The sequence below is a fragment of the Apium graveolens genome, chromosome 9, assembly GCF_009905375.1.
Source record: "Apium graveolens cultivar Ventura chromosome 9, ASM990537v1, whole genome shotgun sequence".
NCBI lineage: Eukaryota > Viridiplantae > Streptophyta > Magnoliopsida > Apiales > Apiaceae > Apium > Apium graveolens.
This window is the reverse complement of record NC_133655.1, coordinates 220527184-220545748: the sequence shown is the minus strand read 5'-3', so window position 1 is coordinate 220545748 and position 18565 is coordinate 220527184. Positions and strand designations below refer to the sequence as shown.

The 18565-nt window shown below is 33.7% G+C and overlaps 1 protein-coding gene across 2 annotated transcripts; it reads right to left on the bottom strand.

Moving 5' to 3' along the window:
• Nucleotides 1–11840: 11840 nt before the first annotated feature.
• On the bottom strand, nucleotides 11841–17376 carry LOC141687223 (bet1-like SNARE 1-2). Of its 2 annotated transcripts, none has more exons than XM_074492426.1 (6): nucleotides 17184–17376; nucleotides 15375–15531; nucleotides 13989–14038; nucleotides 13838–13916; nucleotides 13664–13749; nucleotides 11841–12237 (listed from the first exon to the last, which is right to left on the bottom strand). In XM_074492426.1, exons 1-6 carry the CDS (start codon nucleotides 17195–17197, stop codon nucleotides 12210–12212), a joined length of 414 nt encoding a protein of 137 aa, XP_074348527.1. In that variant the 5' UTR covers nucleotides 17198–17376; the 3' UTR covers nucleotides 11841–12209. The 2 variants fall into 2 exon arrangements, with proteins under 2 accessions (XP_074348527.1, XP_074348528.1); XM_074492427.1 differs by having other exon boundaries at nucleotides 13838–13897; nucleotides 13989–14045; nucleotides 17184–17367.
• Nucleotides 17377–18565: the final 1189 nt, after the last annotated feature.

Below are 18565 nucleotides of genomic sequence, written 5' to 3'. Positions count from 1 at the left end.
CCTCGTTAATCTCCTTAGCAGCTGAAACAAAGCAAAGGACAAAATAAGTGAAGTTAATAATGCATGAAATGAAGTAAAATTGAGAAGGAAAGAAAAATACCCTGTTGAGAAACAGAGGATAGTCCCACATGAATCAGGGAAAACTCCTCTAAGAGAGTCCAGCTGGTGGTCGAGCCATCATCCTGAGTAAGCCCATTATAAATAATAGTTTCTTCAGGAGTTAAGTGAATGGATTTGAGGCTACCATCACTGACCTTCCCAAAAGAAGATCGAAAAAGTGTGCCCCAGTCACCATTCTCCCAACGTAACCCGACGAAACTATTCCTCCAATTTTGATTATTATCAGGAATAGAGGCATTGTTAAAGATATGTTTGCTTTTGGGCCTTTGCTTGACATAGACCCAGCCGCAGATATTGGAAGAACTATTGTAACACTGAAAGACTTTCCTAAAAACAGCTACAGAAAGAGGAAAGCCCTCCCTAAGACAGCAGACCATAAAACATAGAATGTTCCTCCAGGCGTTTGGAGGAAGCTGACACGGGTTGATTTGTAAATCAGCCAAAAGATGAGGAATAAAGGGGTGAAAAGGAAACCTAAGCCCAGCATTAAGGGCATCTGTGTAAATAAAAAGAGTATCGGGTCTCCAGTGGCAAGTACGATCACCACCAGAGACTGGAACTAATCTAAGAGGAGGAAGGACGTTATAACGAGCATTTAGTTTATTGAAGTCTATGTTGTGCCAAGTATTACAATGATTAAAAGAGTCGAGATGTGCAGTGGAGGGATATTCATCCCCCCTAGTGTTAATCATATCAATTAAAGACATATATGAAGAGCGGATCTCGATATCCTTACCTCGTTTTGAAGCCGAGGCTATCTTGGCCGCCCTCTCGGAACTCTTGTCAGCCATTTTAGTAAAGACTGGAAAAGACTTGGAAGGCTAAAGGAGGGGATTTGAGAGAGGAGGAGTTTAGAAATTTCTAGGATGATTGAAGAAATGAGATGAGAAGGTGTGAGGATTCCACTCTCCCATCCCACTCTTATATAGTCACAAAGAAGGCTAGTTGGGCCTAGAAAAGCCCATTTGGGCCCAATAAAAGAATGTTCTGGAAGGATCCAGAAACGAAATTTAAATTAAATAGATATTTACGGAAATTTCTGGAAGAATCCAAAGAGAGCCATAGAAGTTCTGGAAAGTCAGAAATTTGAGCCAAAACCCGGCTAAAAGCATTGGGCCTGAATTTGAGCCCAAAATGTCAGCCCAAATTAAATTGAAAAGCCCAGAACTAGGGCCCAATTAAAAGGCCTGTGGAAAAGATGGTCAATAAGAAACGAGCCCAGAAAAGGGCCTATATAATTAAAAGTGGGAGGCCCAGGATAAGGCCCACTATATTTAAAAAAAAAAAAAAAAAAAAGAAGAAGAAGAAAAGGTTTATTTCGATCAGGATTTAGACCTATTCGACCAGGAAGTGTACAGAAATCCAGAACGAAACTCTTGAGATCGAAATTGCCTCGATCAGGGCTTAGAAGAAGGGTTAATTCGGTCAGAAAACAAGAATCCTGACCGAAAGGGGAGAAAATCCTATTCGAATGAGTTGAGATTGAAATTCTGTCGATCAGGGCTGAAGAAAAGGTTTATTTCAATCAGGATTTGGACCTATTCGACCAGGAAGTGTACAGAAATTCAGATCGAAACTCTTGAGATCGAAATTGCTTCGATCAGGGCTTAGAAGGAGGGTTAATTCGGTCAGAAAACAAGAATCCTGACCGAAAGGGGAGAAAATCCTATTCGAAAAAAAAAAAAGGGGGGGGGGGTGAAAATCCTGGCCGAAATTCGACCAGGACCTCTGCTCGAATATTCCTGCTCGAAAATCCTTCGACCAGGGCTGATAGAAGGTTAATTCGACCAGGATCCTGGTCGAATGGATTCCTGGTCGAAAATTGCATAAAAAAAAAAATCCAGAAAAATAAGGAAATTCCTTAAAATAATTTCTGAAAAATGTTAATATTTTCAGAAATAAGGAATAAATCCAGAAAATTAAAGGATAAATCCCAGAAATTAAGGGAAAAATCCAGAAATTAAGGATAAATCCCAGAAAATTAGGGAAAAATCCAGAAATTAGGGAAAAATCCCAGAAATTAGGGAAAAAATCCAGAAATTAAGGATAAATCCCAGAAAATTAGGGAAAAATCCAGAAATTAGGGAAAAATCCCAGAAATTGGGGAAAAAATCCAGAAATTAAGGGTAAATCCAGAAATTAGGGAAAAATCCCAGAAATTAAGGATAAATCCCAGAAAATTAGGGAAAAATCCAGAAATTAGGGAAAAATCCCAGAAATTGGGGAAAAAATCCAGAAATTAAGGATAAATCCAGAAATTAGGGAAAAATCCCAGAAATTAGGGAAAAAATCCAGAAATTAAGGATAAATCCCAGAAAATTAGGGAAAAATCCAGAAATTAGGGAAAAATACCAGAAAATTAAGGGAAAAATCCCAGAAAATTAGGAAAAATCCCAGAAAATTGGGGAAAAATTCCTAGAAATTAAGGAAGATTCATTGTAAATGTGTAGGTCGCTCCACACTTTACGCATAACGAAACCCTATAAGGGAACGAATAGATTTAACTTCCGCGAAACCTAATCAATGTTTCCCAAAAGTTGGGGGGCAAATGATAGGGATAAATAAGTCCTGATTTTATAATTAATGGGCTGCTAGGCCCAATAATAAGATGTATAATATTCAGACCAGAAAGGTTAAGCCTGATGAACCAGATCAGGCCTGATGGAATAAAAAAGGCCCAAAAGCCCTGATTATTAATTAATTTCGTAATTAATTAATAAGGGAAAAATCAGCTATTGAGAAGAGTCCCGATAAGGATATAAATCCTTATAGATTAGCCTCAAGGGGACCTAAAAGGATAAGGAATCAGCTTCCTACTTCCTAGGACTCCTAAGTCTATCCTAATTCAGAGGCTTGTCCACCAAGTCTCCTACACCAAGTCCAATTCAAGGACTCCCAACATCTATATAAGGGGCCTCACCCCACAAATCAGAACTACGTTTTTTGACTTGATCCTTGGCAATCAGCAAGGTACGTAGGCATCTTGTTAAGGCAGATTGAGTCACGAAACACAAGAGCAGTCAAATCGAGCCTCAAAGCTCACGTTCCTTAGTATTAAATACAGCAATTATATATATTAGTTTTTAATCCATAACAATTATTTTTATATATTATATCTTAAAATATGCATAAATAAAAAATTACCAAAAAATCATTTATTTTCCTCACATAATTTTCACAGCACAATACTCCCAAATGGAGTCATAGTTCAACAATCTAATGGAAATGAGGTTCTCATTTCAAAACCATCAAATTATCATCGAAACACTCAAATATGGAATTAAAGTTTCGATTCCTGTTAACCGATCCTATTAACCACGAACCAAACATCCCCGGAAACTTATCATTCCATATTATTAATTCTTGATTCTTGATTCTTGATTCGATTCTTACTCAACTCGAAGCCTCATATGTCCACTACAATAGTATTTTCTATATTTATGATTTATACAATCAACCCAAAACACGGAAATTTATTAAGTTTGATTTCTAAAATATACTGCCGCCGTGCCGTACCCTTTTATATGTTCATTTTGCAGAGATAAGACATAATTAAAAATTGTTAATTGGATAAAAAAATTCTTTGAATACCCCAATTAATATATTGAAAATTGAAAATTCAAGAACTATAAATTACATAGACACTTTTGAAAAATTACCTCTAAATTTATTTTAACACTATCAGGCTCTGTTCACTTCACTTGAATGGAATGGTTTTGGGTTGAATAGAATGGTCATTCCGGGCTGAATAAAAAATTGGTCTGTTTGGTTGGGCCAGCAGAATGGAATCACTTATCCTAGTCCATTCTGTTTGGGCTAAAATATAACAAATTCATTCCTTTTAAAATATGCGGGACAGACTCATTCCTTTCTCGGGGCAAGCAAATTGGATTTCTGCAATCGATCTCTCGCTCTCTCTTGTTTCGCTCGCTCTCTCTCTCTCAATCTCTCTCGCTCTCTCGGTAAGATATCTCTCTCCCCTACCTCTGTCTCTCTCCCCTCTCTCTCTCTCTATCTCTCTCGCTCTCTCTCTCTCTCCCTCCTCTCTCTGTCCCCCCTCTCTCACTCTCTCTCTCTCCCCCTCCCTCCGTCACTCCCCCCGCTCTCTCTCCTCCCTCCTCTCCCCCTCCTTCCGTCACTCCCCTCGCTCTCTCTCCTCCCTCCTCACCCCCTTTCTCTCCTGTGTGTCTCTCTTGTGTGTGTATTAAATTAGATAATTTGTGATTTTTAATTATTGCATACTTAATTACCTTTTCTGTTCCTGCGATTTTTGAATTTAATTTGTGATTTTTGATTATTTCATTTATAATACGATGTTCACAGGAGTACCTTTGAGAATATTGCATACCCAATTTATTATTGATGTTCCTGATGTATCTAAATCTGTGATTTTTGATTTAAGTCTCCAAATTGGTGTTTATATATTTCAAATTCAACTTGTTTGCTCATCTCAAACTGTTTTATTTTATGTATTGATGTGCTGTTTCTTTACTGGCCTTTTTGCTGTTTTGTTTTAATATAGTTATGGCCCGACTTTCGTTGACTATGATTCAACATATTCGGAAGAAGAAAGCTATTTTAGTATATACACTATGGATGCGAATGGTTTTATCATTTAATGATGTTTTCCAACTTATGTATCTCTCTCAATTGACGAGAAGAACTTTGAGAGAACGATACACGATTTTTAAGATGGAGCGAAATCAATATATACATAGGCTGATTCACGAGGGTCCTTCTAGTTGTGTAGAAAATCTTCGAATGGATAAAAGATCGTTTTATAAGTTGTTTTTTATGTTGGAGTCAAGGGGTTATGTGCAAGAAAGTAGACACGTTAACGTGGTAGAAAAAGTTGTTATGTTTCTTAATATTCTAGGACACCACACAAAAATGAGAATTGTTCACACAGATTTTCAAAGATCAAAGCAGTCAATCACTAGGTATTTTCATGCGGTGCTAAATGGGGTCTTGAGATTGCAAGGAGATTATTTTAAAAAACCCGAGCCAATTCAAAGCAACTCAACCGATAAAACGTGGAAACATTTTAAGGTATATGTCAAATACGCTATATTTTACATTATTTACATAAGCTCTATGACAATGTGCAACTTAATTATGTATATTTATTTATAGAATTGTTTGGGAGCTTTGGACGGGACACACATTAAGATGACTATACCCGTAGAAGATAGGCCAAAGTACAGAAATAGGAGAGGTGAAATTACGACAAATGTTCTTGGAGCTTGTTCACCTAATCTACAATTTCAGTATGTATTGACGGGTTGGGAAGGATCAGCCGCAGATGGTAGGGTCTTAAGAGATGCTATATATAGACATCGATTGATTGTCCCGACCGGTAATTAATTATATTTTTATTGTTACACATAAAATAAAATAAAATACAACAATACATGACATACTTTATTTTGTAATGAAGGTACTTATTATCTAGTAGATGCTGGTTATACTAATGGGGAAGGTTTTTTGGCACCTTTTAGAGGAGAAATGTATCATTTGAATGATTGGGATGACGATAATCAACCGACATCTGCCCGTGAATATTTTAATATGATGCACTCGTCAGCTATGAATGTAATTGAGAGATGTTTTGGCATCCTAAAGAAGAGATGGACGATTCTTAGAAGTCCATCATTCTATCCCGTGAAGACACAAAATAGGATTGTCTTAGCTTCTTGTATTCTTCACAATTACATTCGTACTGAATCAGAATTTGATCAAGCTGAAATTGAGTTTGATCAGCATAGGCCCGATGACCCCAATGATCAAAATGAGCATGAGGCGGACGAAGATCACATCACAACTATTGGCACTTCAGATGTGTGGACTGCATTTAGAAACAACCTAGCTGACTCGATGTTTAATAATTGGAATCAGTAGATTATTTTCACTGTTATTAGACTCTGACTCGATGTTATGTTTCCTGGAAGTAAGCTGTAGCTTATTGATATTTATCTTGTAATTGAACGGTAGTTTGACTAGTTAATGAATGTACTAGAATTAAGATGAACACTGGTCTAGAGCTACAGTTCTGCATAATTTAATCATTACTTGATATATAATTACTTGTGTCTTCTGTCTTCATTGTTTACAGATGGCATCGGATACTAATACTACCATGGAAAAAGAGGATAATATTGTGGAAAGAGGTGCAGGCAGAAATAAAAGGAAGTGGAGTGAACTAGAAGATGAAAAATTGGTCGAGGCTCTTTTAGAACTTGTGAATAATGGAGCATTCAAAGCTGACAATGGTTTCAAGCCAGGATTTTTGGGGTTTTTAGAGAATTCACTGAACGTCAAACTGCCAAATTCAGGCCTAAAGGGGAAGCCGCACATTGAGTCTCGACTAAAAACTCTTAAGAAGGATTATACTATGGTTTACGACTTAAGGTATGGAAGCACTTCTGGTTTTGGTTGGAATTCCGAGAATCAACTAGTCACAGCATCAAGAGATGTATGGGCCGAATATGCCAAGGTATGTGTTTCTGCAGTATCTTTCGATTAAATTAATAGATTGCTGCCTATGTAATAGTTCAAAATCAATGTACACATATTTCATGGTTCAAATCCTACATATATCATAATATATTCATTTGCCATGTCCTTTATGTCCTTTAAAACATCGATCAAATGTGTTTTATCAATTACATGTGCCATGTCCAGAACCTCAGGGATGAACAAATATATTTTCTATATCATTGATCTGGAGTGATAGAGACTCTGAAACAGATGTATCAGATGTAGAAGAGGGAAAATGATCATTAAAATCAAACAAGTGATTTAAGAAATAAGAATCTGAAGAAGTAGAAGTATGAGTAGTGTTTAGATTTTAGAAAAGGAAAAATTGACTGATGAAATACCATATGTCTAGACACAAATATTTGTTTAGTAGTCAAATTAAGCAACTTATAACCTTTCTCACCATGTGGATATCCCAGAAAAACACATCTGATAGTTCTTGGTGCAAATTTATCAGACTCATGAATAGAAGAATAACACAAATACCCAAAGTTGTTGTTAAGAACCAGATTAGAGATAGCCATACCTGCCATACAAACTTCTGGACTTTTAAAAGGAGGATTAATACCAAGAAACATAGTCATCATCTTATTTAATTGAGTTATTTGCTGCTGCATTTGTGCCATTGACTCTGTAGAACCATGATTTTCCTGAGTTATTTAGAAGTTGTATCATACATGCTTGATCATGGGTTGTAGTAGCAAGAGCAGTAGATACACTGGTTGGTATATGTAGTAGTTTTAGAAGAAGGGAGTGAAGGTTAGTCTTAATAATGGACCTTTTCCTTTTCTCTTGCATTTGATGATGTGCCTTGTTTCAAATAGGTCTGCTATCTTTTTTATGTGCCTGTTAATCAACAATTCTCGCAAGAAATGAGAATAGTGTTGTCTGCTTGAAACATCTGGTCTTTATCCTCGGAAGCACAAGTATTAGAAGATATATAGTAGTTGTTTTAAATTTAAAACAACTAATTAACATCTAAAGTTGATAACATTTAGGAAATATTAAGGAGGGTAGTTCTGCAGAAAAAGCAAAATAAAAAATGTCAACAAATCAAAGTGATAATCTCAGTTGGTTAAATGTCGTGCAAACAAATAATGCGAGAGTAATATCATCTCTCTGTTTTGTGAAACACATTCGTTGTGTCAGTAAACTTAATATGCATTATTTTATTTGCAGTCTCATGTTGGGGCTTTGAAATGGAGGACCACACCATTTCCATATTTTGATGATCTTACAATTGTCTTCGGCAAAGATAGGGCAACTGGCCATAATGCTGAAAGTGCAATGGAGGCGGAAGAAAATGTTAATTTAGAAGAAGCTGATGTCGCTCAAGGAGGGAATGATGAGTCAAGTATGCAAGCATCTGATGAGTCTAGTTCTAAAAGGAGTTCGAAGAGAAAGAAGGTTGATGTTGAGCAAATGGCTGAAGTGATGTATAATGCTTCTAAAATGATAGCAGCTGAGTTTGCAAATTCAACTAAGGTGATGGCAGCTGAATTTGCGAGTTCCACCAAGTTATTAGTTGCTGCAGAGACAGATAGGTTGGAGAAAAAGGAAAAGCTTATGGATGAGTTGTCAAATATCTCTGATATTGATGTTGTACAAAGGTTCAAGGCTGCAAAGAAAATAGCAGATAGTGAGAATTTGATGGTATTATTTTTTGGAGCATCAGATATAGAGAAGAAAGATCTTGTTGATGCTATATTTGCCGGTGAAATATAATCGTTATTGCAGGTATATAGTTTAATTTTTTTTTTAATATTTTTTCTAGACATCATTTCCTTCCTGATATTCTTTTTATTTGGGCAGGCTTTGTTTGTGAAATTTGGGAGTATGTCATGCAAGAAGTCAGGGACAAGAAGAGTCAGGGCCTTCCTTTTGTATTAAAGCAAATCTATACCTATTTTACTAGTACTTTATTTTATGACTTACCAATTATGTGACTCAATTGAAGTGTTATTTTGTTGTTTTTACTCGTATGAATGATATCAATTTTTAATTTGGTACTCGACATTTTATGTTATGTATAGATAATTGTACTTATTTTACGGTTAAAATATTATTTTGTTCGAAAAGTTTCAAATATCATTTGTTCAAAATTAAAATTAATATCAAGTTTTATAGAAAGATCAAAGTAAAATTATTAATTTTATAATACTTAAAATAAATTTGACTTAAAAATAAATTAATAATATTTATTCCATTATAATCAAAGTTAAAATAAACGATCAAATACAAGAGATTCAAAAATATGTTGATCAATTTCACTCCATTCCGTCGTTAAAAATGGACAAGTGAACAAGAGAATGGAATGTTCATTCATTTCCTTCTCCATTCCATTCCTTTGTCATTCCATTCCTTCTTCCATTCCATTCCTCCCCATTCCATTCATGCGAAGTGAACACAACCTCAATGTACACATAAACAGGGACACAAATTATTTTGAAAATAAACATGTTAAGGGGACGGTGAGAAATGAAAATAAACATGTGAAATGAGAAGAGGGTGTAGTAACCATTATTTAAGTAGTTATATATCCAGGGTGATCGTCATATATGTGCAAATTCAGTATCTTTTGTGAGTAACATAACAGGATCTATGAATACCTAATCAAGTAAACGAATTTTATCAAACAAAAAGGCAAGTAAAAGAATAATTTAAATTTATTTATATTACAAGTAGGACAAGTTGGGGCACGTTTATTAAAATAATATTGATACTATCATCAAATGAAAATATAGGAAGTCAAGATATAAATAAGATGAAATGTCACGTCCATCGCTCTCATTATCATCATTGATCAAATACATTCATGCATGAGTATTATGATTGTCTTTAAGTTCAATTCACCGATAAGTCGTTTCACCTTTGCTTTTTGTCTTTAAATTCAATTCACCAACAAGTCGTTTCACCTTTGCTTTTGAAAAATGGGAAAGTCAAGAGCAACTCCGATGGAGTGTTTGCGTGTTCCTTAAAAATAATATAAATAAATAAAATCCTAATTATTTATGATATTTTAGGGTAGGATAATTCCAACAACGATCCCTATTTTGATTCCTTAATATTAAAATAATAATAAATATAGATCCTATTCATATTTTTTAAAGAAGGAAAAAAAAAAGATGTAAGAGCAAGTCCAACGGCTCCCTTAAATATGCTCTTAACTCCAAATATAAGAAATATGACAAAAAAATGCACTCCAACTAGGCCTGTCAATGGAGCGAAAATCCGATCCGACCCGATCCGATCCGAGGCCATTTTAGTGGATATGGATCGACCTATTAAAAATCCGATCCGAGATCCGATCCGATAAGAAAAATCCGATTATAAATGGAACGGATATGGATTTAGGTCGATTCGATCCGTTGATAACCCGATCCGGTTTATATATATATAATGTAATAAAAATATTTTTTAATAATTCTAATTTTAAGCGTATTATCCTCGAGTGAAGTCCCATTATCTATATTTCGTTCGGTTCAGTCTCAGTCTCTGTAGTCTAGTCCATTTCTATAACTCTCGTTCTTTTACCTTTAAAGCCGCATAACCCAAATCTCAATTCATATAACACTTTTATTTCTAAGTCAAGTACCGTTATTCTCGAGTCAAATCCCATTATCCTCGAGTCAAGTCCCATTATTTATATTTCGTTCGGTTCGATCTCCATAGTCTAGTCCATTTCTATAACCCTAGTTTTTTTACCTTTTAGAGCCACATAACCAAACTCTCAATTCATATAAAACTTTCATTTTGCAAAATCAATTTTTTTCATTATTAGAATTAAAATACTGTACAACCCAATAGTATGTTTGTTTCAAAAAGCGAATTTTAGTTCGCAATTTATCTTTGGACTTCGTTAATTCTACTTTTATTTTAATATTTTTCGAAATTGTTAATTTCAAAAAGATTTTGTAATAATTGAAGTTAAAAAATAAATATACATAAATGGAGCGGATAGATCCGGATATGGATCGGCCTATAAAAAATCCGGAGCCGATCCGATCCGAATCCGAAAAAATAAATGGATATGGATATGGATATGGATTTAGGCCGATCCGATCCATTGACAGGCCTAACTCCAACAGTGTCTTAGTGATTTATTATATCACTAAAACACCTCTTTCATGTCTTATCTTTAAGGAACCATAAGTCATCCCTTATTTCATTTTTATCAATAAAAAATTGATTTCTCTCTCTTATTTTTAGTTTTTTTCTCTCTCTTCCTTTCATATCTCATTCAAATTTATTATTATTATAATAATAAGGAATGAAAATAAGAATCATCGTTGGAATTCAAATTCAAAATCATGTCTTAAATCACTAAGAGTTAATATTTTATAATATTTATAAGAAACTTGTTAAGATACTGTCGGACTTGCTCTAAGAGAAGGAGGGTGAAAAAGGAAGGAAATGCATATTTAATTAATGAAAATAAGATAAGGAATGGTCATGCATTACTCATCTTTAAGAAAGCAAAAGTGAATCTTAAATTTTTAGGGAATTACTATAATTCTGTTGGAGTGCCAATTTTAATTTAATCCTTAAAATTTTAGATAAATATTCATTATAAATAAGTAAGCGGTCTGAACAATCGGAATTTCGTAGTTGCTCTCAAAAACTAACTTACAGCTAAGAAACTATGATTATTACTGCTTCGAGTATTTCAAACTTGGCTTGCTTTGACCTGACCTGGCCTGATATATCTAGTTAATTTGTTTTAATACATATATGTCTAATTTAAACACAGACAATCTTATTAAAACCAACTTATGTACATTACAGATTAAAATAAAAGTAAATGTGGCCTGCCAAATATTATTTCCCATTTAACAGTTAGGATAAATAAAGAAACTAATCACTTTCTTACTACTCCCCTGTTTTTTTTTATTTGTCGCTTTGACTTTTACACGTATTTTAATGTGGTTTGACCGGTTAGTTAGAAATATGATTTTAAAAATTTTCTTTTTGTAAATTAAAATATAAGTTGTCTAGTTCATGGACAGCAATATGAAACTAATTCATGGAAAGACTTTTTTATATATATAAATTTCTTCAAAATTCAGACTGTTCTAAGATTCATATTGCTTTTACAGCAACTGCAGGATAAACAACTCATGAAAAGTATTATAGTTTTTAGTTTTATACAGGGAAATACTTTTCATGCAACATAAATGGTAAAATTTAAAGAAAGTAATTGATCACTTCTTCTGATCAATTGGAACTTATTGCAGGCTGAATACCCTATATCCCATAATACACTTACATTCCTCCCAATAACTGTAGCAAACCCAGTATAGCTTACAAAAATTACATCCAGTGAATAACCAATACTATCAAGCCTCTAACAATCCACAAAAGTTTAATGATGTAGTTAATAAGATTGCATCTTTCAAACTTTAAGGGAAACCTGTGTAACATGTACTGGAGAACTTTGCCAGCATTCATAAGTTGGAATTTTGTGTTTACCTGTAAGACATAACCTTTATAGTGTATTGTAACTGGTTCATACTGCATTAATTTGAATTCGGCAGGTAGGCTGTAAATGTACTCTAGCCATATGTGAAGTACATGAGGATCCTGAACATGAAACGCGTTTAAAAAGATTAGCATTAATACTCTAGAATGAATAAAGCAGACAAAGAAACTTTATCTTTATAGACACAGGGCGAGCATTTTACACGTTTACCCTTTTAATTCATTTCACAAAAATGACAACTAAACCGAAGGTAGATAACTATAATCCAAATGTTAATGACATTGACTTGGCCTTTCTCCTTTTGTTGTTTCCAACTCTTTCTTCCTCTTCCCCGGTTAAAATCTTTTTTCCATTCTCCTCTCATTTCTAATATGAGAGCAGACCTAATCCATCTCATACTAACAAATGGATGAGATATCATCTCCGTGTCACAATAGCAATGCTCAAGTAAAACGCAGGGCACTAGAAAAGGTAGAATTTTTTTTTTAACTGTATACGCTTTTTTTTTATAATGCTGTTTTGAATTGACATTCATATATTAGATGCAGAAGCAGAACTGCAGTGGTTATAAAATATAATCAGAATATTTCAAGTAATCTACCCTCGCTAGAAAATGCAGTTGTGGTTATATATGTGTGTGTATATATAAATAATTGTGCTTTGAACTGCCATTTATATATATGATGCAGAACTGCTGTGGTTATAAAATATATATAATGAGAATAGTTTCAAATAATCCATCCTCGCAGGAAAGACTAATAGTTTTATTATTCACCTATCATAAATTTAACTCATAGACGTTAATAATACCCAAATTTTCATAGATGTTACCTTCCATAAGATACATCTGCATTTATATTTATTACACGTTTATTTGTTTAAATTATTCAAAATATAATAAAATTAAACAGAAAGTAGAGAAATGCAATTCATAATTTAATGACTTCGACTTAGCCTTTCTCGTCTTGTTGTTTCCAACTCTTTCTCCATCTTCCCCACATCTAATATGATATCAGACCAAGCTAGTCCATCTCAGAAGTAAGATATCATCTACACGTCGCAATGTTCAAGTAAATGGTGGAGTACTAGAAAAGGTCAAATTTAATTTCATTTTAATTGTATAAGAAAATTGTTTTTTTTTCAACATTGCTGCTTTGAACTGACATTTATATATTTGATGCAGAACTTCTATGGTTAAGCATTTCAATTTTCAAGTAATCTGTCCACACTAGGAAGACAGAGAGTTTTACTAACCTATCATAAATTATACTTGTAGAGATCTGTTATAATAGTTAATATAACCTGCCATAGATGTTCTTGTTGTATTAAACAAGCCAATGGTAAAATGAGTTAAATTGACTTGTTAATGTAAAGTTGAGATCCTAATTTCAACTGGGAAGGGTACATACAAGAATGAAGAACAGAATCGAAAGTGTCACTTAGATTATAAAACAGTGTATATCTGAAAGAATAGTCGTATAATACATAGAAGGAACCACAAAACAAGCAAAAAAAAACAGTGCATACCTGAAAGAATAGTATAATAAAATGAAAGAAACCACAAAACAAGCCACAAGTCCACATGTTTTTCGACTTGATCTCTTCTCAAATACCTATGCGGAAGTCAGAGGTAAATATGGTAAGCGCAGATAAAGAAAAGAATAATTATAAAAAGATAGAGATCAAACCCTATTTACTTACCATCTTGAACCTATCCATTGTACCTGACATAATTCCCCTTGATGCATCCATTTCATTTCCCTGGTTATAAACAGCACAGCTTCACAATCAAATAACTAATAATTCAAATTTAATGCACTAAGTGAAAATTTTGTGCATGTAAGACCCATACTGTTCGGTCCAGCATACGATTATGACTTTCCACCTCATTGTGTATGTCACCTGTCAACTGGCAGATGTTAAAATATAAGTAACTCTTTTAAGCTAAAGTACCAAAAGTGTTGTTTCAAATGCAGTTCTTTAACATAAACACAAATTGCTTTAATTCATGTGCACGCCTACACACAGCACACATGTAAAAACATACACAAACAGCCACACGGTCGGGCGAATAGAAGAAAGGAAAAAAAACAACCAAAAATGCTATATTTGATCGCGGAATCAGAAAAACAACAAAGTGGTGCCACTTTATTAGAAAACTTTTACAGTTCTATTAGCATTAAATCTACTTGTTTCTTTTCAACTTCTATCATATATAAGAAAAAATTGTCGAATTATTTCATCTTCCTATTTCAGGACAATCCAGTAATAACATGACCTAAAGAGCGAACTGTGTTTTCAAATCAGTTCACGTTTTTTACTTTCTTTGTCTAGGTAGATATGGCCACATGGTAGGCCAATAATCATTTCAAGGTCAGGTTTTCAACATAAAATCCCCTTGAATAGCTAAAACTGATTACTGGTGGATCCGTTACATTTTGAAAACAAGAACTAGCTGTGCAAGAAGCATAAACGCCCTTCCTTGTATGAACCACATACCAAGGAAATCCAATCACGCAACCATATCATCACAAGAAACCATACAAACAGAAGCTTTATCATTAACAGTTAAGAGCAACTCCAACCCAACACTATAACGCTATTATAGTGGAAGTTATAGTGCAAAACCTACTCCAATGCAACACTATAATGGTGTCAAAGTTACACCAAATAAATAGTGTGACACCAAATTTGGTGTCAAAAGTACATTTGGTGTAATTTTTACATCAAATTTGACATAATTCATAATTCCTACTATACCCTTGTCTTTGTTTGACACTACTTTAGTGTCAAAGTAACACTATTTTGATGTCATGGATTGGAGATGGTCTAAGAAGTAAGAGTTCTAACACTAGTTTATTTGCAGCTAAAAGCATAAACCACATATTGGACATGAGGGAAGTCCAAAGTAGAGAAGAATATGCAGTACTTATCATAAAATATAACAATCTTATACTATATTTATTTCATTAAATAAATGTTCCCCGGACAATTTGTTCTCTATGCTCTTAATTTATACTATGTCGACTCCGTAAGTTATATTTCATGTGCTAAATTACAAATCACTCGGTTCGTTTCCATTAAAAAAGTAATACCTATGGAGATGGGAGGATTGAATAATCCCCTCAAATCCATGAAATTGTTTCAAAGTATTAAGTACAATTGTGTGAGTGCAATCTGTAACTAGTCCAGGGATTGTAGTCAACTTAAACAAACATAGCCTGACTGAACAACTCACCCTCTTTAAAAACACGACTCTGTCTTGCAAGCTGTTGATGGCTTTGTCATTGGCGTGCTCATCAATATCATGAGAGTAGGAGGAAGAGGCCTTGAGACCACCCTCCTCAAGGCTATCATAGTCATCAAAGAGAGAAGATCTAGAAGCACGATGTTCCCTATATAGAAAGATAAATTAGAAGTTAAAAAAGTCGAACTAGCAACAACAATGTTGCAGTCACAGTCTTTTCTTGTAAATAAGTTATGTTATGCACAAACAAAAGAAGAATTGAAATAAGATTAGTCTCCTCATTATTTGAATGCATAGTGTTTTGTACGGAAGATTTAGAATGTTAGATCCCTTAAAGTAGTTAATAGAAGATGTCACATTGCCAGAATAGTTAAATGGATTGAAGTTCTAAAGTAGGAATTTTATTAATGAAAGTGATTTGAAATATTATATGCAAGGAAAATTAGGCCAGCAGTGAAGAGAACACCTAGTACTACCCTGAGAGATAACAAACGATATTAAAGAAAAGATAAATTATCAAGAAATTAAAAGAAAGACGGGACACATTTTTTATCAAAAATTTGGTAGCCATTTTTGCTATTGCTAGTGTCTACTGTCTACTCGTTAACCAAGTTTGAATAATACCTGTGATGCAAACCACAAAAGATAAATTAATTAATTTAGCAAAAAAAAAAAAAAAAAAAAAAAGATAAATTAATTAAATAATAGTAAATATATAAGGAGGGTTGTCGAGCCATTATAACAAGACTTAATTTAGCCTGTAACTTAACTATAACTCTCGGAGAACTTAGCAAATGGCGAAACTTCTGTTGTATCTTACTCTCTTTTTTCATTTTTTTCTCCTTCCTTCTATTGGTGTTTATTATTTCACCTTTTGCTCTTTTTTAAGCCTTCCTCAAATTCCTCTACTTTTGTCTCATTCTAGGCAATAACCCATTTACAATTGAATATTGTGTAATGTAAAATGGAGTATACTATGTGTTGATAACTGTATAACTGTTAGGACAACTTACAATTCTGTCTGGAATTTTTTATAACAATAAAAATATATAATATCTTTGTAAGTATACCATATAAATAGATGGTTATAAGCCAATTTAATCGCAGAATATGATATATTCTACATTAATGAAAATCTTTTAACAATGACTTTATATGTCTGGGATACTGGGTTAAAAACAACTAGGCTGGGCAAAATTCACGCAACACATGTCTATATAATCAGATATGACCTAAAAGCGAGCATCTGCCTCAATATATATAGCCAAACTGTGAAAGTCATTGGCAATTGCCAATATGGGCGCTTCATCACCATGAAATCGTGGCTCTCCTTACCCATAAATAACATTCCGGCACCACGGTGTCTTAACAACATTAATTACATAAACGCATATCTAAGCTTATCAATTCAGCAGCTACTCCAAAACTAGACACCCACAAAATAAACTCACTTGCTATTCATACCATCTTTTACCACTATAGTGAACAACAAACAGAATAACAAATGCGCAAAACTGAAAAATAAATCATGATGAAACAGATAATCGACCTCTCGAAAAAGACAACATCAAGTAGCTTTTACAGTTTATGCTTTCCAAATTGCGATAACCAAATTCAATTGGTTGAATCGATAAAAAGAATATGGGGATTAAATTGCAAGTAAACACGAAAACAGTGAGATTAGGATACAAAAACAGAATTTAAAATAATTAAAGAGGATCAAGTTATAAAAATTAAAGATAATCAAACATTGATATAATGTATTGTATGTAAATAAAATGAGGGAGTTGAGGAGCAAACCTTCTGTAGCTCATGGTTAGCAAACTTGGGTATGTATGTAGTGCTACAAAAACAAATTATTAATTAACAGGATATAAAGGACATTTACATCACAAATTAATTTAAATTGTAAAATCAAATAAAACAGAATTGAGGATTATAGGAGGTTCTGGAACATGAAATACGTCGAGATGTGTGACTCATTAATTATTATGATTTGTACTGGTCTGGGCCTAATTTTTTTTTTTATATTGAGAGCAGATCTACGAAATGTACTGCTCCATTTATTTACATTTAAATTTAAATCATTAAACTAAAGAAAGAAAAAGTCAATTGTATTAGTATAATTTTTCTCATCCACTGCCGTGACTTTTTTTTATGTATTTTTTTTTCTTTTAGGAAGGAGCTACTCCTGCTGAACAATATTTTTAGCTATGTTTCTTTATGACTGTAAATTGGAAAAATGGCTCAACTATTCTACTTTCGAACTATAAATTGTAAATTAAATTCAAAACATGATTTTGTATAAATTTCTTGAAATATCATCATAAAATTGACGAAATAAACGTCACAACTTTCAGTATCAATGAGACTGAGCTGTGAGCATAAACGATCATAGGTAAGATACCCCTTTCCGAAGAATCTTCATTTTACTGATTTATTGTATATTTTTGTAAATAATAATTCGGATAGTATATTTTAGCAGCTCAAAACATAATTATATGCAGTGGAAAAGTGGAGAAGCCGTGCCTAATATTTGTAGGCATGCACCGTGGTAATGTGAGCGTGAAAATTACTCTGACAACATAACCATGCTGCTGAATCTTGTGAAATTATTACTATCACACCACTATCACTATATTATTATCCCTGAACATAAGCATTCTGGTCCATGCATGATAATACATTCACCATGTGTGGGGATACAATTCTTCCTTCCTAATACAAGAGGAACAGTTCACAACCTTTTTGTACTTCATCTTGCATTAGAGGTGCCAGACAAGCATCCAGAGCGTTTGTTTCATGGTTAATCAACCGGTTTCTGAAAATCGGAATCTCTATCCCATGTGCCATCCCCATGTGTTAGTATTTGAATTAAGCAAATTTGTGACTCGAAATGAGATTCATTCCCCATTAGATGGTTAAATTACACCCTCGTCTTAATCGTTAGGATAACATATCATTTTCATACCGTTTGTTCTCACTTACATCAACGCCAAACACACCCTAACGTGTGATATCTCAGATTTTTTAGTACACAGGAGTCGGCATGATTTAGAAAAGGATTTCGCATGAATTTTCATATGTGCAGACAGCAGAAAATAATCTTAAAAACATTCCAAGCTTTTTTTCTTCGGTTCTTCCTATAGTTCAACTAAAAGGTTAATGTCAGCAATGTAATC